Source organism: Neofelis nebulosa, chromosome 11 (genome assembly GCF_028018385.1).
Source record: "Neofelis nebulosa isolate mNeoNeb1 chromosome 11, mNeoNeb1.pri, whole genome shotgun sequence".
Taxonomy (NCBI): Eukaryota; Metazoa; Chordata; class Mammalia; order Carnivora; family Felidae; genus Neofelis; species Neofelis nebulosa.
The window spans coordinates 66,462,298-66,485,085 of NC_080792.1; the positions used below are offsets into that span (position 1 = coordinate 66,462,298).

The 22,788-nt window shown below is 39.4% G+C and overlaps 1 protein-coding gene across 5 annotated transcripts in view; it reads right to left on the reverse strand.

Annotated features, from left to right (window-relative positions):
- Positions 1–22,788, reverse strand: part of LOC131490529 (protein HIRA) — a 103,970-nt gene that overhangs the window by 25,501 nt on the left and 55,681 nt on the right. For all 5 annotated transcript variants that reach the window (XM_058692975.1, XM_058692976.1, XM_058692978.1 and 2 more), the window contains 3 exons: positions 22,188–22,273; positions 17,372–17,569; positions 16,062–16,223 (listed from right to left, as the gene is read on the reverse strand). In XM_058692975.1, the coding sequence (XP_058548958.1) occupies positions 16,062–16,223; positions 17,372–17,569; positions 22,188–22,273 (446 nt within the window). The remainder of the gene's footprint in view (positions 1–16,061; positions 16,224–17,371; positions 17,570–22,187; positions 22,274–22,788) is intronic.

A 22,788-nucleotide genomic window follows, 5' to 3' on the forward strand; every position in this document is an offset into this window, starting at 1 on the left:
CTCAATCCTCTCACAAACCATGAGATCATGACCTGAGCCAAAATCAAGAGCCAGACATCCAACCCACTAAGCCACTCAGGCATCCCTATCTAGGACTTCCATAGCTAGACAGGAGAAGCCAATGCCTGGCTTCAAAGGACAGGCTGACTCTATTGTTAGGGGCCAATGCAGCTGGTGACTTTAAGTAGAAGTCAATCTTCACTTACCATTCCAAAAATCCTAGGGCCTTAAGAATTATGCTACATCTACTCTGCCTATATCCTATAAACAGAACAAAGTCTAGAGAGAGCGTATCTGTTTACAACATGGCTTACTACATATTTTAAGCTTACTGTTGTGACCTACTGCTCAGATAGAAAGATTCCTTTAAAAATATTACTGGTTCACTGACAATACACCTAGTCACCCAGGAACTCTGATAGAGATATATGAAATTAATGTTGTTTTCATGCTTGCTAGCCCATCTGTTCTGCAGGCCATAGATCAAAAGGTAGTTTTGACTTTCAAGTCTTAATTATTAAGGAAATACATTTTCTAAGGCTATAGCTGCCATAGACAGTGATTCCTGTGATGGATATGGACAAGGTAAATGGAAAACCTTCATCATCTAGATGCCATTAAGAACATTCAAGATTCATGGGAAGAGGTCAAAACAGCAACATAAACAGGAGTTTGGAATAAGTAAATTCCAACTCTCATGGATAACTTTCAGGGGTTCAAGACTTTATTGGAAGAAGTAACTGCAGATGTGGTTGAAATGGCAAGAGATCTAGAAGGAGAAGTGGAGCCTGAAGATGTGACTGAGTTGCTACTATCTCAGGATCAAGCCTGAATGGATGAGCAGTTACTTCTCATGGTTTAGCAGAGAAAGTGATTTTTTTTATGTTTATTTATTTTTGAGAGAGACAAAGAGAGCCCAAGTGGGGGAAGGACAGATAGAAGGGGAGAGAGGATCTGAAGCGAGTTCTGTGCTGACAGCAGCAAGCCTGATGTGGGGCTCAAACTCATGAGGCACGAGATCATGACCTGGGCCGATGTCAGATGCTCAACTGACTGAGCCACCCAGGCACCCTGAGAAAGTGGTTTCTTGAGATGGAATCTAGAACTGAAGATGCTGCGAAGACTGTTGAAATGACAACAAAGGATTTAGAATATGACATAAACTCAGTTGATCAAACAGTAGCAGGCTTTGAGAAGATGGACTCCAATTTTGAAAGAAGTTCTGCTGCGTGTAAAATGCTATCAAATAGCATCATATGCTAGAGAGATTGTTCATAAGAGGAAGAGTCAGTCGATGTAGCAAATTTCATTGTCTTATTTAAAGAAATTTCCACAGCCACCTCAGCCTTCAGCAATCACCACCCTGATCAGTCAGTAGCCATTAACACTGAGGCAGACCCTCCCCCAGCAAAAAGATTATGACTTGCTGAAAGCAGAGATGATGGTTAGCATTTTTTAGCAATGAAGTATTTTTTCCCTTAAGGTATGTACATTGCTTTCTTAGATATAATGCTATTATTGAACACTTACTAGACTACCATAGAGTATAAGCAACTTTTACATGTACTAGGAAACCAAAATATTCATTTAGCTTGCTTCACTACAATATTTGCTTTATTGTGGTGGTCTGGAACCTGCAACATCTCCAACATATACCCGTATGCCATTCTAACTCTACTTAAAATAAAACTGGAGTAGCTATATTAATTTCAGACAAAGTAGACACCAGACTAAGGAAAATTATTAAGGATAAAGAGGAGCATTACATAATGATAAAAGGGTCCTAACTGTATACATGCCTAACAAGAGAGTGTCAAAATACATGTGGCAAAAACTGATAGAACTGCAAGGAGAAGTAGACAAATCCACAATTACAAGTGGAGATTTCACTCTACCTCTATCAGTAATTGAAAGATCCAGGAGACAGAAAATCAATAAGGAAATAATTAAATGAAAAGTACTATCATTTGAATTTAGCTGATATTTATAAAATACTTCATTCAACAATAATATACACATTCTTCTCCAGATCACAAAGAATATTCAGTAAGGTAGACCACATTCTGGTTCATAAAACATACTTAAAAAATACATACATTTTTTTAAACATGTATTTATTTTTGAGAGACAGAGAGAGAGCGTGAGCAGAGGAGGGGCAGAGAGAGAGGGAGACACAGAATCTGAAGCAGGCTCCAGGCTCTGAGCTGCCAGCACACAGCCTGATGGGGGTCTTGAACTCACAAACTGTGAGATCATGACCTGAGCCGAAGTCAGTTGCTCAACTGACTAAGCCACCCAAGGGTCTCAACAAATTTAAAAGAATAAAAATCATACAAAGTATGCTTCAAGTCCACAACAGAATTAACCTAGACAATAATAACAGAAAGATACCAGAAAATCCCCAGAGATTAAACCACAGACTTCTAAACAATATATGGGTCAAAATCTCAAGAGAAATGTAAAAACATTTAATTAAATGAAAAAGTGCAATTTATCAAAATTTGTGGAACACAGTCAAAGCAGTGCTTAGAAGGAAATTTGTAGCAGAGAATGCATATTTTAGAAAAGAAGGAAGACCTGATATAAAAAATCTAAACTTTACCTTTAGGAACTAGAAAAAGACGAACAAGCAGAAGCAAATAAATAATAAGTAGCAATATAATAATATATTAAGGCAATAATAAGCAAGATAATATAAAGCAAATAGAAAAAAATAATAATAAAAACTAGAAGAGAAACCCATGAAATTAAAGACAGGAAAACAACAGAGGAAAATCAATGAAATAAATAACTGATTCTTTGAAAAGAGCAATAAAATTAATAAACTTGTAGCTAGGCTAAGAAAAAAAGGGAAAAGACACAAATCACTAATGTCAGAAATGCAAAGGGGCCTTCACTACTGATCCCCTGGACAATAAAAGGAACATAAAGGAATATTATGAATAAACCCACAGATTGGATAACTTGGGTGAAATGGGCCAGTTTCTTGAAAAAAAAAATCCACTAAAACTCACACAAGGAAAAAGAACTAATCTGAATAGGCCTATTAAAGAAATTGAATCAACAATTAATAACTTTCCAAGAAAAAAAAGTACCAGGTCCACACAGTCTTATTGGTGAATTCTACCAAATATTTAAGGAAAAAATTATACCAATTCTCTACAATATATTCTAGAAAAGAGAAGAAGGGGAGGTATATCCTAACACTCATGAGGCAAATATTACCCAAATAAAAAATCAGATACTGATATTACAAGAAAAAAAAACAACACTATAGGCCAGTATCGCTCATGAACATAGATGTAAAAATCTTCAACAAAATATTGGCATATTGAATCCAACAATGTATAAGAATTACATACAATGACCAAATGGAATTTACTGCAGAAATGTATACTAGCTTAACATTCAAAGTGATTAATGTAGCATTGGTGGTATAGTGGTGAGCATAGCTGCCTTCCAAAGTGATTAATGTAATCCATCATGCCCAACAAAGCTGAAGAAAAATCTTATGATCATATCAATAGATGCAGAAAAGGCATTTGACAAAACCCAACATCCAGTCATGACAAAAAAAACTCGTAGGGGCGCCTGGGTGGCTCAGTGCTACAGCTCAGAGCCTGGAGCCTACTTTGGATTCTGTGTCTCTGTCTCTCTCTGTCTCTCCCCAACTCGTGCTCTCTCTCTCTCTCTCAAAAATAAACATTAAAACAAACAAACAAACAAACAAAAAAAACCCCCCAAAAAACCAAACCCAACCAAATTCTTAGCAAACCAGGATTAGAGAACTTCCTCAATCTGATAAAGAATATCCACAAAAAAACTTACAGCTAACATCATACTTGATGGTGAGACACTAGATGCTTCCTCATAAGGCAGTAAGGATGTCCCCTCTCATTAGTTCTAATATTGTAGTAAAAGTCCTAGCTAATGCAGTAAGGTAAGACAGAGAAATAAAAGGCATACAGATTGGGAAGGAGAAATAAAGCTGTCTTTATTTGCAGATGACATAATTGTCTTTGTAGAAAATCTCCAAGAATCAAAAACAACAAAAACAGAATAAGCAATTATAGCAAGGCTTCAGGATACAAAGTTAACATACAAAAGTCCATGGCAGTAATGAACAACTGGTATTTGAAATTGTAATTACAATACTATTTACATTAGCATCAAAAATGAAGTAATTAGATATAAATCTAACAAAATATATCTAAATTCTAAATGAGGAAAACTACAAAACTGATGAAAGAAATCAAAGAACTAAAAAATGGAGATATTCTATGTTCATGGATAAGGGACTCAATATTGTTAAGATGTCAATTTTTCATAACTTGATCTAGAGATTAAATGGAATCCTAACAGAAATCCCAGGAAATTATTTTGTATGTATTGACAAACTGGTTCTAAAGTTTATATGGAAAGGCAAAAGACCTAGAAATAGATCCATACAAATATAGTCAACTCATCTTTGATTAAGGCAAAGGCATAGAAAAGATAGTCTTTTCAACAAATAATGCTGGAACAACTGGACAATCACATGCAAAAACTGAATCTAGACACATACCTTACATCTTCCACAAACATTAATTCAAAATGGATCATAGATCTATGTGGAAAATGCAAAACTATAAAATGAGAACTTAGAAAAAAACACAGTAGGAAGTCTAGATGAGCTTGGTTTTACATTACAAAGAGCTCACCAGGGTAAGTGTAGTTACCATCTGTCACCACACAAATTACTACAATACTATTGACTACAGTGGCAATGAGTTTTTGATATGATACTGAAAGCATGATCTATGACAAAAAATTTGGTTAGGTTGGACTTCTTTAACATTAGAAAATTACGCTCTGAGAAAGACATTGTTAAAAGAATGAAAGGATAAGCCACAGACTGGGAAAAAATATTTACAAATCACATTATCTGAGTAAGGACTTGTATCCAAAATATACAAAGAATTTGTAGAACAGTAAGAAAACAAGCAACCCAATCTAAAAAATAAACAAAAGATCTAAAGGGGCACCTCACCAAAGAAGATCCAGATGGCTAATAAGCATATGAAAAGATGGTCAACATTAGAAGTGAAAATCAGGGAATTGAAAATTAAAAAAATAAGAGATCACTCAATGATTATTAAAATGGTTAAAATCTAAAAAACTAACAACAAATGCTGAGCAAGGATGTGATCAAAAGAACTCAATCACTGCTGGTGGGAATGCAGTCATTGTGAAATATAGCCTGGGAGTTTCTTTAAAGCTAAACCTAGTTAGTCTTATGGCATGGCCCAGCAATGGCACTCCTAGGTATTTGCCCGAGTTGAAAACATTTATTCACACAAAAACCTCCACATGAATGTTCATAGCAGCCTTATATATTGTTTATACATAACTCCCCGAAATGGAAACTACCAAGATGTCCTTCAATGGGGGAATGGATAAACTGTGATATATACAAACTGTGGTACATCCATACAATGGAATATTATTTGGTAAAAAAAAGAAATGAGCTATCAAACCATGAAAATGCATGTAAGAACATTAAATAGATAATGCTAAGTGAAAGATGCCCATTAGAAAAGGCTACATACAGTATGATTCCAATTATATGACGTTCTAGAAAAGGCAAAACTATGGAGACAGTAAAAAGGCCAGTGATTGTCAGATGTTCAGGGAGGAGGAAGGGATCAATGAATAGCTACAGTACAAGGGATATTTAGGGAGAGGAAATTAGTGTGCATGATTATAATGCTGGATACATGACATTATGCATTTGTCAAAACACATACAACTATACAACACAAAGAGTGAACTCTAAACAATGGACACTACTTCACAAAAAATTGTTAAAAAGCTTTAAAGTATAGGACTAAGTACCCAGTGGAGTGTGATAATGGAATGTGATTATGTAGAACAGCATCCTTGCTTAGGAAGTGCCTCTCATAGGAAGAAGTGTCATGTGTTTATCATATGTGTTGTAGAGTAAAAGTAAAATCAAAACTGACAAACATGACAAAACCTGGTGAATCTAGGTGAAGGGTACAAAGATGTTCAATGGACTATTTTTCCATGTTGCTCAAGGTTTTAAAGTTTCAAAACAAAAGCCTATGAAAAAAAAGCCACTTCCAAGTCCTAGGTGCTGCTGACACAGAAAGTGTCTCATGCATTTTCTTGCACTTCTCCATTTTAATCTGTGTATATGTATGTGTGTAATGTGTTTATTTTTGGTTAATAGCTTTACTGAGATGTAACCCACATACCACACAATTGATGAACTTAAAATATACCATTCAACAGTTCTTGGTGTCTTCACAAAGTTGTGCAACAGTCGCAATAGCAATTTCAGAGTATTTTCATCATCTCAAAAATAAACTCTGTATCTGTTACCACCCCCCAATTCTCCCATTCTAGTCCATTTTCTGTTTTCATATATCTCCCCTGATGGGATGATCTAATCTATTTCCATTTCCAGAGATGTCCCCATTCTGGACACTTCCTATAAATGGAATCACAGAATATGTGACATCCAGCATTGGTTTCTTTCACTTCACATGTTTTCAAGGTTCATCCATGCTGTAGAATGTATTGGTACTTGACTCCTTTTTTATGACTGAATAGTACTTCATTATATGGATAACCACACCTTGCTTCCGTTAATGAACATTTGGTTGGTTTAAAGTTTTTGGCTACTGTGTATAATGCTGATAGGAACATTCATAAAGACATTCAATAAACGTTATTTGCATAGGCATGTTTTCATTTTTCTTGGATATTTACTGAAGACTGAAATTCTTGTGTCGGGGCCCCTGGGTGGCTTGGTTGGTTAAACATCCGACTTCGGCTCAGCTCACGATCTCATGGTTCATGAGTACGAGTCCCGCATCAGGCTCTGTGCTGACAGCTAGGAGCCTGGAGCTTGCTTCAGATCCTGTCTCCTGCTCTCTCTGTCCCTCTTCCACTCATGCTCTCTCTCTCTCTCAAAACATTTAAAAAAAGTTCCTTTGTCAAATGGCTATTTGAACATTCATATTAATGCTCAAATAAATGTTATTTGCGTAGGCAGGTTTTCATTTTTCGTGGGTATTTACTGAGGACCATCAAATGTTATGCCTATGTTTAATTTTTTAAGGAACTGCCAGACTGTTTTCCAAAGTGTCTACCATTCTATATACCCGACAGCAGTGTACGAAAGTCCCAATTTCTTCACATTGATGCCAATACTTATTATCTATCTTTTGATTTCCTAGTAGTGTGGAGTGGAATCTTGTGGTTCTACTTGTATTTCCCCAATGGCTAATAATGTTGAGTATTTTTTCACTTGCTTAATGGGTATTTGTATATCATATTTAAAAACAGCTATTTAAATCCTTGGCCCATTTAAAAATTGTGTCATTAATCTATTACTGAGTTGCATGAGTTGTAAGAATACTTGTATTCTAGAAATAAGTCCTTCATTAGAAATATGATTAGCAAATATTTTTCCCAGTTCTAGTTTTTTCCCCACCATCTTGATAGTGTCCTTTGAAGCACAAGTGGTAAATTTTAATGAAATACAATTTACCTATTTCTTCTTTGCTTGTGATTTTGCTTTCATCTCCAGAAGTCCATTAGCAAATCCAAAGTCACAAGAGTTCTGTAGTTTGGCTATTACATTTATTTCTTTCATCTATTTTGAGTTAATTTTTGTATGCAGTGTGAAGTAAGGACCCAACTTTAATTTTTTGCATGTGGATATCCTGCTGTCCCAGTAACATTTGTTGATAAGACTGTTCTTTCAGGAGCACCTGGGTGCCTCAGTTGGTTATGCATCTGACTCTTAAATTGGGCTCGGGTCCTAATCTCACAATTTGTGAATTTGAGCCCCACATCAGGCTCTGCACTGATAGTGCAGAGCCTGCTTGGCATTCTCTCTCTCCCCTTCTCTCCCCCACTTTTTCTCAAAATAAACAAACTTAAAAAAAAAAAAGACTCCTCTTTCTCCATCCATTGAATGGTCTTGGTGCCCTTGTTAAAAATCAACTGATCACAGAAATGTGAGTTATTTCCAGGATCTCAGTTCTATTCTTTTGACCTATAGGTTTGTCCTTGAGCTAGTACCACACTATCATGATTACTATTGCTCTGCATTAAGGTCTGAACTCAGGAAGTGTGAGTCCTCCAATTTTGCTTTTTTTCCCTCAGGACTGTTTGGGCTATTCTGGGGCCTTTGAGTTTCCACATGAACTTTGGGATCAGAGTGTTAATTTCTTTTATTTTTTTATTTTTTTATTTTTTTTTATTTTATTTTTTATTTATTTTTATTTTTTAATATATGAAATTTACTGTCAAATTGGTTTCCATACAACACCCAGTGCTCATCCCAAAAGGTGCCCTCCTCAATACCCATCACCCACCCTGCCCTCCCTCCCACCCCCCATCAACCCTCAGTTTGTTCTCAGTTTTTAACAGTCTCTTATGCTTTGGCTCTCTCCCACTCTAACCTCTTTTTTTTTTTTTTTCCCTTCCCCTCCCCCATGGGTTTCTGTTACGTTTCTCAGGATCCACATAAGAGTGAAACCATATGGTATCTGTCTTTCTCTGTATGGCTTATTTCACTTAGCATCACACTCTCCAGTTCCATCCACGTTGCTACAAAAGGCCATATTTCATTTTTTCTCATTGCCACGTAGTATTCCATTGTGTATATAAACCACAATTTCTTTATCCATTCATCAGTTGATGGACATTTAGGCTCTTTCCATAATTTGGCTATTGTTGAGAGTGCTGCTATAAACATTGGGGTACAAGTGCCCCTATGCATCAGTACTCCTGTATCCCTTGGATAAATTCCTAGCAGTGCTATTGCTGGGTCATAGGGTAGGTCTATTTTTAATTTTCTGAGGAACCTCCACACTGCTTTCCAGAGCGGCTGCACCAATTTGCATTCCCACCAACAGTGCAAGAGGGTTCCCGTCTCTCCACATCCTCTCCAGCATCTATAGTCTCCTGATTTCTTCATTTTGGCCACAGAGTGTTAATTTCTAAGCCAGCTAGAATTCTGAAAGGGATTGCACTGAATCTGTAGATCAATTTCGGTACTACTACCATGTTAACAATATTAAGACATCCAATGGAATGTCTTTCCATTTGTTTAGGTCTTTGGTACAACAATGAGTTGTATCATCCAAAATATAAGCGTTATACTGTATTTTTGTTAAATTTACTCATAAACATTTAATTCTTTTCTGTGCTATTGTAATTATTGTCTTAACTTCGTTTTTTGATTGTTCTTTACAAGTGTAGAGAAATACAACTGATTTTTATAGATTGATCCTGTACCTTCCAATCTTGAAGTCATTTAGCCTAGAAACTCTAGTACAATGTCTTGTTCCTGTTCATTTTCCTTAGGAAGAAAGCCTCCAGTCTTTTCCATTAAGTATGATGTTAGTTGTATGGGGTTTTCAAAGATGTCCTTTTATTATGTTGATGGAGTTAGTCTATTCCTAGCTTGCTCTTATTTGTTTAGGTCATGAATGGGTGCTAGATTTAATCATGTGGTATCTGTTTTTATTCTATTGATATAGTATACTGTATCAATAGATTTTTATATGTTGAGCCAAATATATATATACATACATGCATATATACATATATGTATATATGCATGTATGTATATATGGCTGTATTTTTGAGGATTTGTGTCCACAGTCGTAAGAAATATTGGTTTGTATTTTTCTTTTCTGTGATATCTTTGTCTGCTTTTGGTATCCTGATGATTGGCCTCCTAGCATAAGTTGGGAAATGTTCTCTCATATTTTTTTAAAAAAGATTTTATTTTTAAGTAATCTCTATACTCAGTTTGGGCTCGAACCTACAATCCTAAGTCAAATGCTCCATTGACTGAGCCAGTCAGGTACCCCTCTCCTATTTTTTGAGAGAGTTTATGAAGAATTGGTATTAATTCTTTAATTGATTGGCAGAATAAAGAAATAAAGCCATTGGGGTCTAGGCTTTTCTTTGTGGGTTGTTGTTTACTAATTCAAACTCTTGTTATAGGTCTATTCAAATTGTCTATTTCTTCTTGTGTCAGCTTTGGTAGTTCATGTCTTTCTAGGAATTTTTCCATTTCATTTAAGTTATCTAATTTATTGGTATACAATTAAATATAATACCTTCTTATTTATTTATTTATTTATTTATTTTGCAACAGCCTTCATTTCTTTAAGTTTACCTATTTTGAGAGAGAGAGACAGACAGACTATCCCAAACAGGATCCACACTATCAGCAGGGAGCCTGATGCAGGGCCCAAACCCATGAAATGTGAGATCATGATCTGAGTGAAGTCAGATGCTTAATGACTGAGCCACCCAGGTGTTCCAACAGCCTTCTAATTGTCTTTATACTTTAATACAACTTCATATCCTGCTTTTTCCAAATAACACTCCATGTGAACTATTTTTCTATAGTACTTCAGTCTCCATAGATATTAATTAGGGGCTACAAAATCAATAGCTTATTTCCTCAAAACTTCTTTTTTGAGGCAGTTGGGTAAATGTGCTCTATTATAATGTTGCAATAGATATCTTTGGACATGACAGAATACCTGGGTCAGACACCATCACTGAACACCTTTCCTCAAGGAGTTCATGGTGAATTATATTCCAACCTAGTCTGAGAGCCCTCATACCTGCTTGCATTCATTCTGCTAACCAGAAAGTGTGACCATAGGCCCTAGGACTGTTAGCCCTTCCTTTGGGCACTACCTTCTGCTGTTCTTCCTCCTGGTAACCCCAGGTCATAGAAAGGCAGACAGGCACACCAGTGTGTACAAATCCTAAACTTTTTCCATCTGTACCCATATATCAAACTAGGAAAACCCAGAACCTCCTAACTCTGCTCCATGAAAGCCTTTGCTTTCCTGCTCCCCATTCTAATCCTCTACAGCAGGACAAAACATCCACTTCTGGGTGTAGCTTGATGTTCTAGAAACCTTAAATCAGTGTTTCCCAAAATCCTTTCAAAATTTTTTCGACTTTGTGTAATTATAGCTTTATAAAATACAATAAGAATGTCACAGCAATGTCAAACTGCCACACAAGTTTCTAAACTGATCACTTTCTGAGCTCAATACCAGTGCATGAACCTCACTTTGCTTAGCCTTATACTAGCTCAGGTGGTCCCACTCTCTATGGCTGAAACTTCTATGAGAGTCCTCAGTAGTCTCCCCACCTCCTGCCTCTGACACCCCATTCAGGGCCCCTGACCTCAGGGGCCTCCCAGCCTGTATGGGCCGCTACCACTGGTCACTCAGGATACCAGGTTATATAGATCTATAGCAGCTGTCCCCTAGATTAAGATACTTGCTGAAGAGCACAGTTGGCCAGAGTTGCCCCACTTACACATGGGCTCCATCATAGGTTCTACCTGCACACAGGCCAACTTGTACCCCTCTCTGTACCTTTGACTGATGAACAGACTTAAGGCAGGGTGAAGTAGAGGGCCCACAGGTTCAACTAGAACTGCCACCCTGAACCTGGGAGGATAGCATTAGGCCCCAAGACTCACCTAACACTGTTGGCAAAGAAGCGCCAGGCAGGTTGCAGTGACCAACTGCCAAGCCACCATGAAGTATAATGAAGGAGTAACAGCAGGAGCTGATATGTGCTGCTCACTATGAGACCAAGATCAAGGCGTGGTTTTACAGGCACTCCACCCCTCTTCAATTTTCAAGTTGTATTTCCTATAGGTAGTGCTCCTCGGAGAGCCACTCTGCTTAGGAGGAGATAGGCTGAGAAAGCTTGTGTGTCTTGCTTAAGATCACCCCACCAGAAAGTAGAGAGTAGGGACTTAACCTCACAGTATATAGCTCTGAGTGCTGCTCCTTACCATGCATGACACTGTGCTCCCAAGGAAGACCTCTGCTGATGGGTAATTGAAAGGGTTCCCCTTGGCTTTTACTGAGAATCAATACAAGAAACAGCCATATCAAGAAAGCTACATTTTCTGTAAAGCCTTTATTAAAGATAGTATATTTTATTCTGTTTTCCTTATATAAGTATCCAACCATAACTCCTTAGGATTTAGCACCGAGCTCTTGGAGTCTCACCAGACATTCCCGTTGCCTTGGAGGCAGGAAACTCAGCCCTGAGTAAATGCTCACTCGCTGCCATTTTCAAGTGAGAAGCTGGGAATGACAAACTTGATGCTCCCTTACTCTATTCTATAGTTTTTCCTGGAGCTGGAGGTATGGCTGAAAGGTCTTGTGAGACCTCAGGTACACAGCTGCTGAGGGACCAATCGTGGTGGCATCAGGGCCCAGATAATGCAGTCAAGACTTTGCGTTCTAGTAGCCTGTTTCAAGGGGTATTCTATATGCTTCCCCAATCAGGGTTTGTACTCTCTAAGAGATGGAAAAGAGTATGACAAAGATCATGGAAACCTGCAAGACAAATGTGGGGTGCCTTCCTCAATGAGAAGAAGAAATTCCTGTCTATGGTGCTCTTAGTTTCTCTAAGGCAGGGATTTAGTTTTACTTATTCTGTTCAGAACTCACTCTGCTTCCAAACTGAGGTTTCAACATTTGAGTTAAGCCTGTGAAATACCAGATACTCCCTCTTGACAAAACTGCTCCACAGCATGCCCTCTTTGGGGGAACTCTTGCTAGGGCACACTGTTCCTTCTGTCTGCCCTCCTATCTCTAGCCTCTCCTTCTTATATTCCACTTTCTCACTTCCATACCAAGTCAGTTCCTAAGATGTAATGCTCTGTTCAGCTGGGTTTCATCTGCTGTTGGACATGCTTACCGTGGCTTTTCATTTGCAATGATTTTTATTTTTCTTTGCTAAAAGTAATTTCTGGCTTATTTCCAAGTCTATCTGGTCTTTTTTATGGTACATTATTTCTTTTGAGCCATAATTCACATACCACAAAATTCATCATTTTAAGATATAGATTCAGTAGTTTTTTTTTTTTTTTTTTTTTCCCTATCTAACACCAGAGTAATTTCATAATACAGAAACTCTGTATCCACCAGTGACATCCTAACCTCCTCTCTCCTCAGCCCCTGGCAACTACTAATACTTTCTGTCTCTGTAGATTTGCCTATTCTGGACATTTCATAGCAATGGAATTGGACAATATGTGGTCCTTTGTGACTGACTCCTTTTATTTAGCATGTTTTCAAGGTCTGTCTGTGTGGCATAACATTTAAGTACTCTATTCATTTTTACTGCCAAATTATTATTTGTATTACTATGCAAATAGCTATTTGTATTATTGTACAGATATACCACATTTTGTTTATTCATCAGTTGATAGACATTTGAGTTGTTTCCACTTTGTGGCTATTGTGAGTAGCACTGATATGAACATTTGTGTACAAGATTTAAAATAAATATAGGTTTTCATTTCTCTTAGGTATATATGTAGGTGTGGAATTGCTGGGTTACATGGGGACTCTATGTTTAACCATTTCAGAAACCATCTGATTGTGTTCCAAACCAGCTTTTATAATCCCACACAGCAGCATTTTATAATCCCACCAGCAATTCATGAGAGTTCTGATTTCTTCCCATCCTCACCAACACTTTTCATTATGTGACTTTTTGATTATTGTCATCCTGGTGGTTATGAAGTGGTATCTCATTGTGGTTTTGATTTGCATTTCCCTGATGACTAATGATGTTCAGAGTCTTTTTATGTGTTTATGGGTCATTTATGTATCTTTGGAGAAATTTCTATTCAAATCCTTTATTTTTAAATTGGGTTATTAGTCTTTTTATTGTTGAGTTATAAGTTCTTCATACATTTTGGATTCTAGATCTTTATCAGATGTGACTTACAAACATTTCCTCCCATTCTGTAGAGTGTCTTTTCACTACGCTGATTATGATCTTTGAATCACAAAAGTTTTAAATTTTGATGAAATCTAATCTATTTTTTCTTTAGTTGCTTGTGCTTTAAGTGTTATATCTAAGAAACAGTTGCCTAATCTAGTGTCATATAGATTTACATCTGTATTCTAAGAGTTTTAAAGTTTTAGCTCTTACATTTAGTTCTTTGACCCATTTTAAGTTAATTTTTGTATGTGGGATGTTTACTAACCTTTCCTCACATTTTGTTTTATCTTTCATGTCTTTAAGTATACTTACTTTATAGTCTTTACCTGGCAATTCTCTCTTCTATGATCAAATTTATAAAAAGGTCTAAACCTGCTCATTATGTCTCCTGACATTTGTATGTAATACACTGTTTCTTCATGTGTTTTGTTACTTTGGATTTTGAGTCCCTCTTTGGCAGTGCTTTGTCAGTGGGAATGCTGTACTTGCTGGGGTGAGGGAAATGGCAGTGGGGATTTGCATTGGTTTTTCCAAGGGCCTCTGGGTGTTAATTAGTCAAAAATCTCCTTTTGTGTTCATTTCTTTGCTTGATGGTTTCGAGATGACGTGGTTAGTGTTAAACATCCCCAATCCACAGGAGGGCAGGCCTGTGGCTATACAGTCTGTTTTCCTAACCCTAAGGACTGGCGACTGGCTGAGATATTTCAACTTCTTGGCCATGTTCTCATGCTGCCCTTCAGGCTTTTTCTGTCCTCTCTCTCACTAGAGGTATACTTTGTCAAGAAGTTTGACTTAATGTTAGTGTCTTAGTTCCAACCCACTACATGGCTCAGGCCCAAGGCCCTGTCTTGAATCTTTGTGGCCATTAAAACTCAAGGTTACCATGTAGGTAACCCCTCCCAGCCCAACACCCTGGTCATTTTGTTTACTCTTAGATTTTGGCTCCAGGGGATTTCCCTTACTTTATCATCAACTGGTTACATGTTTTAAGGATATGTATTGCAGTTCATCCACCATTTCAAAGTACTGAGCAGCAGGAAGGTTTTCAGATCCTGCATACTACTAGACAGAGAAACTGCTAGATAAAGAGATCGTGTGGAATACCTGTATACTAAAACAGGCATGATCACACTATAGAGTAGAATACAAGGTCCTGCACCAAGGTCAAAGATGCAGTAGCTGACCTGAGAGTCCTCCCATGCTGGTCTCCAGAGGCCGTTCTCCAAGGAGAACAAATTCTGATTAGACAAGCAGTTTTGAGATCATGAGTCAAGTCCTGGGGACAGTATATTACAGTTTTAGCTCCAAGACATAGTCTACTGCAAGGTCAGGTCTCATCACAAATGCTCCCTTTGTTGAGTGCCTGTTGGTTGTGTGGTAACTGCAAGAGTCTGTGACAAATGTCCTGCATTTAGCTGATAGTGGCAAAGGCTAGGTAGGGTGCTGCTGAGCCTGTCGTGTCAAGCTGGGGTGCAACCTCAAGAGGACATCAATTAAGGCCTTGGCACCTCTGTAGGAAGCTGGCCCAGCCCACCCCTAACTCCCCCAAACCCCTACCTCACTGGGCTATGCAGTGAACTCTGTGTTGTGGTGGACTCGTGGTCATGGAGCTGGGGACACGCTCCCCAGGAATCAGAAAAGCTCTGTGCCAACAAACCCACTTGCTCTAGCCACCTCAGGAGGACTGTTAATTCCAAGAAATAGGCTACATCCCATGTGGCTTGGTTGCCGTGTGCTAAGGGAGATGCAGAGAATGGGGCGAGTAGCATAGAGCTTGTAAGAGCTCATTAGCTTATATACTTGCATGAAGACCTCTCATCTATCATTTTTATCTCTGCTCCCAAACACCTGGTCAGTGTCTGAGCAGGCCATTACTTCCACGATGCGGCAGTATCACAGCCTTCTATTTCCCCACCCAATCTCCCATTCCTCTTCTAGGCAAACTCGGCTCCATTCAAACAATGACCTTGAACTCCACAGAGCCTCTGCACTGACCAGCCCTTGTGGTGTTGTTGCCCTCGATGTTCTTTGTGTCTGTTCTGTACCCGCCATGGCTTCTTCCAATCATTTTCCCACTTGGAAAACCTGCTCCTTTCTCCTTGGACCCAGGGGCTTCTGAGTCCAGAGGGACCAGAGTGTGCTCCTGCATGGGAAAGCAGGCTGCTTGGTGGGAAAGTGGCTGCTGCACTGCTAGCTGAGATTGTGTCCTACTTGGTCTCTCGGGGGCCCACACAGCCACCACCTACCTTTCCACAGTTGTTGGAGTCACACTGGTCAAGGCAGGAGCACCTGGCGTGGCTTTAGACCGCTCCGTGAATCGGGAGTCAAATGCTTTCATGGGTTCAATCTTGGACGGGGTTGTTAACACGGAGGGTGACGATGCAGCAGGAGTAGAGGTAGCATTCACACTGGGGGTGGGGAGTAAGAAGATGGGAGAGTACGTTAAGCACAATCCATCAAGCATTTGGGAGTCCTACATTTGTGTTATCTGGAGCCAAATAAAAGGGCCACAGATATCAAACTTCTATAAATACAATTTCAAGATGTAATCTACTATTCTTATTTCTTCAATATTTTCATCTGTAAAAATCAGGAAGTTTGGCTACTGAGGTCATGAGCAAATGCACTCACATTTGCCCCACTGTATTGTTGTGAGAGATTCTAGAGGTAGCATGAGGCCTAGAAAGTGGCTCTTACAACCTTTCTCACTATACAGCCCTACCTCCACAACTTGAATACAGCATTTCCATCCCAAACCACTCCAAACCAAAGCAGCTTTTCCTACTTTGACTAATGGTCTAACAAGAAAAGTCCCCAACCAGGGTCCTGAAGCCACTGTCTATTCCCAGCCTTCATGCTCAGCCAAACACACTGTGGCCTGGGAAGCCCCTCTCTCATCCCGCCTCGGCAATATGCGATCTTCATACTCTCCTCCAAGTGCTCATCTCATAGCCCTTGTCTTCTCCACAGAGAATAGGCCTAGGCATGAGCCTGTAAGTTTCCCCCATGCCCAAGCACATCACACACGCTGAGTCCCAAAGCCACTGGGCCTCCTACTGACCACATCCACCCACCTGGACCCCACAACAGACACCTGGCAGGCATCCTGGAGTTCCTTCCTCCTCTCCCAGGACCTGCAAGACCAACTGTTAAAATGTCTCACAGATCTGGAGCTGTCTATCCTTCCCCAGACACCCTTCCTGAGATGACTGGTGTGGCAATGATCTCCACTGTGCAGTGGGGGCCTAAGCCACTTCAAATGTAGAACTGCTGGAAAGTGGGGCTGACCCTGGGGCAGGCAATGCATCCCTGGGTGGTTCGCACCCTTAGGAGTGAGGAGTGCATCTTGGGACTGCATCTTGCCCCAGGAGGTGAAGTCCTCATGGCCCTGTGCATCAGAGACTCACCTGAACAAGGTCTCCCTCCCATGCAGGACCTCATCAAAAATCAAGCACCTTTCTTTTTTTTATCGAAGGAGCCATGAAGTGTCAGCAGAACTGTGTCCAAATTTGAACTTTCCCCAGGGACAGGAGCAAGCCTTGGCATGCCCACTCACCTGTCCTTACTGACAGTATCACCAGCCGGCCTGGCACCAGCTGTCGCCACAGGCTCTGTGGAGGGCTTCGAGGCGCCAAAGGAGTTGGGGGTACTGGAGTCGAGTGGCAGTAGCTGTGGATTGCTATGAGAGGAGAGCATGGTGCCCGCCAGGGAGCCCGAGAGTGGGATGCTGTTAAAGAATGCCGTGGAGAAGTCCCTGTTGTCAAGAACAAAAATCAGCCTGGGAAATCAGACACATCAAGTACTTTCTATGTTTGAAGTGATTTTTTTCTGGGTCCAAAGGTGAAGTATTTTCATGGAAGAAAATGTGCCAAGTCACAGAAAAGTAAAAAGAAAACTAAAATTATGTCATACATTATGTGTAATCGAACCTAAGATGAACTGATACTTCATGTGCCACTAAGAAAGAAGAGGTTATTACCAAATGTAACTGTCAGAAGCTCCTGATTATAAGATGTACCCTAATCTCAGAAATGTTAAAATATGCAGGCGTGTGTCTCAGAACTCATGAAATGCAGCACACAGAGCAGGACTCTTTCATTATGGGCTGTGTGGATATACGATAATTTACCTAACCAGCCTCTACTGCGGAATGCCCGCGCTGTCTCCCAGCTTTTTCTGTAACAGACACTGCTGTCACAGGTGGCAAGATACTGCAGTGTTAAGGCTAAGGGCCCCGGGCCAACCTGGCCAGGTTTTACTCCTTTGCCATGAACAAGCTCTGGGACCTTGGGCACTTCAACCACTCTGTGCTTCAGGTTTCTATCTGCAAAACAGAAATTCACAGAACCCTCCTGAGGCTGGGACTAACGTGGTTAGTGTAGCACACACTTAGAACGCAGAGTAGCTGCTCAAAGATGCACCCTGTCATAATCATCAGTACAACAGTTGTTTCACAGATTACATGAGATAAATTCCTAGAAGTGGAATTTCAGCAGCAGATGGAATGTTCATTGATGAGTTTTGATAAATAGTTCTAAAGTGCCTTCCTTGGAGGTTTAAATTCCAGCTGTGTATCAGAGTGCTTGCTTCCCCAAACCGTCACCAACAGTTTTACCAAATTTTTTGATACTTGACAATTTGATGAAAAATGGTACCTTACTATAGTTTTAATAATTTGCAATTACTTTGATGCGAGGTTGAGATTTTTTCATGCGGAAGCATATGATTTCCTTTATCTGGTGAACTGTTTATATTCCTTATTTATTGTTCTATCTGGTTGTCTTTACTATTGATTCCAAGACCTACTTACATATCTAATAAATTCCTTACACGAGCAGGAAGTATTTTCCCCAGGATGCTGTTTTTTTTTTTTTGTAAAGACTTTATTTTTAACTAATTTCTATACCCAACAGGAGGCTTGAACTTACAACCCCGAGATTAACAGTTGCATGTTCTTCCAACTGAGCCAGCCAGGTGTCCCCATGATGCTGTTTTGACTCTTTATAGTACAATTTTCCTTGCCCCCAAAATGTTTTTTGTGTGGACTAAATTTTGTGCCATAGATCATAAAAATATTCTTTTAAAGAATCTTCTAAAATTTTAAACAAAAAAGTTAAAAAAAAAAAATCTGAGTTGCTTGGAATGTATCTAATTTTAAGTTGTGAGGTAGGGATCTAACTTTGTTTCTTTTTTTTTTTTTTTTTTTTTTTTTGGGACAGAGAGAGACATAGCATGAACGGGGGAGGGGCAGAGAGAGAGGGAGACACAGAATCGGAAACAGGCTCCAGGCTCCGAGCCATCAGCCCAGAGCCTGACGCGGGGCTCGAACTCACGGACCGCGAGATCGTGACCTGGCTGAAGTCGGACGCTTAACCGACTGCGCCACCCAGGCGCCCCCTAACTTTGTTTCTATAGGTAAGTAGTCCTGACCCTCTCTCTCTCTCTCTCTCTCGATGTAATGTAATTTATTACATTAGCTGATGTTTCATCACTGATGTAAAATGCCACATAAATTCCCATAAATATTTGGGTTTAGTTTTGCGTTTTCTATTGTATTCCACCACTCTGTCTATTCATATGTCAGTACCCATTTTATTACAGTTTATAAGTTTTAATTTCTGGTGGGGCTAGTCTTCCCTGATTTTCTTTTTCAGAAATATTTCAGTTATTCCTGCTTATTTTTCCACACAAGTTTAGAATGAGCCTGTCTGATTCTGAAAACTCCTGTTGGTTATTTGTATGGGCTCATGTTGAGAGAGATTTATCATCTTTATAATGTCAAATCATCCTAGGGAAGAAATGGATGTACATTTCTAGTTATTTCTTTGAATTTTCTTTTAGGTCTCTCAGTAGGATTTTATAATTTTTCTTCATAAAGACCTTCTACATTTCTTGTTACGTTGTAGGCACTGCATTTGTGAAAGTGATCTTCTAAAGGTAGTTGCTGCCACTTGGATCTCATTGTGTTGATTGTATCCACTTTATTATCTTCTTTTATTATCTATGGCAGTTTTCCCAGTTGATTCTCTTGCAGATCACACCATCTTTTAAATAATGATACATCTTACCACCTCCTTTCCAATATATTCTTTCTCTTGACTAATTGTATGACCTAGGACTTCCAGAACAATGTTAAATTATAGTTACCAGACTAGATGCATGCTTAGTTTTTGAATTTACTTTAAAATAAGGTAGTTTTTATCAAGTTAAGGAAGTGGCCCATCTATTTAAATAAATTTTAAATCAGAACAATGTTGAATTTAATAAAAATGTCTCTTAGGCATCTATGGAGATGACCATATATTTCTTTTGATCTTTTGATATGCAGAAGCAAATTAAATTTCCCCAAATTTGAACCACCTTGCTTTCATGAAATAAACCTTACCTGGTCATAGCGTATTAACATTTTAACACGCTGTAAGTTTCTGTTCTTTTATTTGGCATTTTTGCATTGGCGTTCAGAAATGAGATTGATCAGGAATATATTATGTTCTACCTTTGTCATGTTTTTGATGTAAATCTGTGTTCATTTCAAAAACGGTTTTGTAATGCACTAGAGTATTTTCAAGTATTTTGAATGGTATTAGAATGATCTGTTCCTCTAATTATTAGAATGAAACTTTCTTATAATTTCTCTGTGAAACCTTCTTAGTCTGGTGGCTTTTGGTAGGTTAGTTCTGGGACAGCGTCCTCTATTTCTTCTATAATAATTCATTTGTATAGACTTTCTTCAGTTTTCATAATTTTATTTTTCTCAAAATCACCTTTCAAATTTATTTACACAGAATTCAGTAAAGAAGTCTTTTGTCCTTTTGATTTATTCTTTACCTGTGATTACTTCTACTTAAAATATTTGTGTTTTTTCTTTTCTTGCTTGATTAAACTAATCATTACCTATTCTGTTGCTACTTGTTTTAACACGGGAGTCAAGAGGGCAAAAAAGCCTTTAAGACCAAAAGAATCAAGTTCTGGTGCCAGAAATAGGTGTCCTGTGGCAGAAAGCTGGCTTAAGGCCAGGTGGAAAGCCACTAACACCTCTATCTCCTCATCAGGTAGGGCCTGAAAGGATGCTTGGAAGAAAAATGTCACCGTCACCACCACCTCCATTAACCTTACTTCCACAGCTTTTCACAGTGTTCAAAGCACAGTCACATGTACCTGTCTCATTTGGTCCTAATAAAAAGTAAGCATGTAGCATTACCCCTGGTAGGTGAACAACGGAAAAAGGCTTGATCAAAGGAAAACCACTCTCTGGGAGGCGTCAGGAGACTTGGCTCCATCTGGTCAGGTCTCTGCCCTCCAGGACCTCACAGCCCACACCCCCAACATGAGGAGGTCAGATCAGCACATCATATGACAGAAGGTCTCTTCAGACTTCAAAACAACTGCAAAGTGCAGAGGACTAGTGTGGGTAGCACCCTGAGCACATTGGTTGAATAAGTATAAAACCTGAAATCACCTTGACAGCGGGGGGACTATTTCTTTCACACAGGGCCTTACCATCCTTTGAATCAACATGCATTGTTTTGAGGAGAATGACTAATACAAAAGCAAGCCTGACTACAGACTCTGAGACAACAGCAAATGGTGACTGAGTCCACTTTTCCCCTACTTTTCCCCCCTCAGGGAAATGTGCCTCAGAGCCCTACTCTCTGTCCAGTAATTCCACTTCTGGGAAGTATCCTGTGGTAACAGTCATGGGTGTGCTCAAAGATTAATTTACAATCACAAAACACTGGACACAAACTACAAGTCTACACTTAAGGGTCTGGTCAAGTAAATCATGGTGCATTCACAACCTGGGAACCTGGACAATCAGCAAGTCTTTGCTTCAGAGGACTATTTATTAAAATGGATGCAAGGTCAAGATACAGGAACAGGTGGGGAAAAAGACCGGAGATACAGATACCAAAATGTTAACAGTAATTATATCTGAGAGACTAGATTAAGGGTAATGTTTATATCCTTCTTTGGGTTTTTACTATTCAAAAATGTGTATAAAAGGGCAAAATGAAACAAAAAAAAATCAGTCCAACTTCTCTCCCTGGTTTCTTCAATGCCCCACCAACAATGAGGCAGAACTGGCCGTGTGGACACACAGGCCCTGTGAAGGTGCCCTTGCCTTCCAGCCTGTCACAGGCTCCTCCCAGCCCACCTTCTGCATGAGTCAAATGTGCATAAGGGCTCTGTAGGAAGCACAGGGCTTTGAGGCTGGTGGGAAGCTGGGCTCTACTCCCCCATTTCCAGATTCTAGGGGTCAGATTGACCCAAGAGCCTGTGAAGACCCTGATTATGAAAGTGCTAACTGGTGAAAGGAGAAAGGAAGAACTCCCCAGATAAAGCCACAGAAAGCTCGGTGAGTGAATAAGTACCCGGTGTCCAGCTGTGCTATGCAGAGAGGTGTGATTCTTCTGCGACCATCTGCAGTCCGAGTCTCAACTTGTTTCTTCAAAAGATTCTGGCAAAATAGAGTGACACATATGAATGGAAAAGTTTCTCCCAAGCACCTCCACATATAAAAAAATAAGGCTTCTAAGGAAATGAATTCTAACTTCCTTTTCTATGGCCTTCTGGTCCAACTAAACTCAGCCACTGAGCAAGCATTTTTGTCAGGGTGAGCATTCAACTTCCTGCACGGTAAAGCAGCGATGACAGAAAGCTCCCAGTTGAACTGGCTTCAGTACCTTGCTCTCATCACCTGCACAGCAGGCCTGGCCAGGTTTCCTAGGCAGTGAGCATATGCCAATCTGGCCACTCTCAACCAGCAGCCGAGGGAACAAACAAATGAAACCTGTATCCATGAGCCACTCTTGTCTCTAAGTTGTGATTTGCAAATCTTCTTTCATCAGAATCATTTCTTCTACTGAAGGCTCATAAAACCAAAGGTTCCCAGTCACACATTGTGTCCAAATTACAGATTTGTTGCCCTGTATAGGTCCTGGAGATCATTTAAGTTCCCCAGGTGATCCTGAC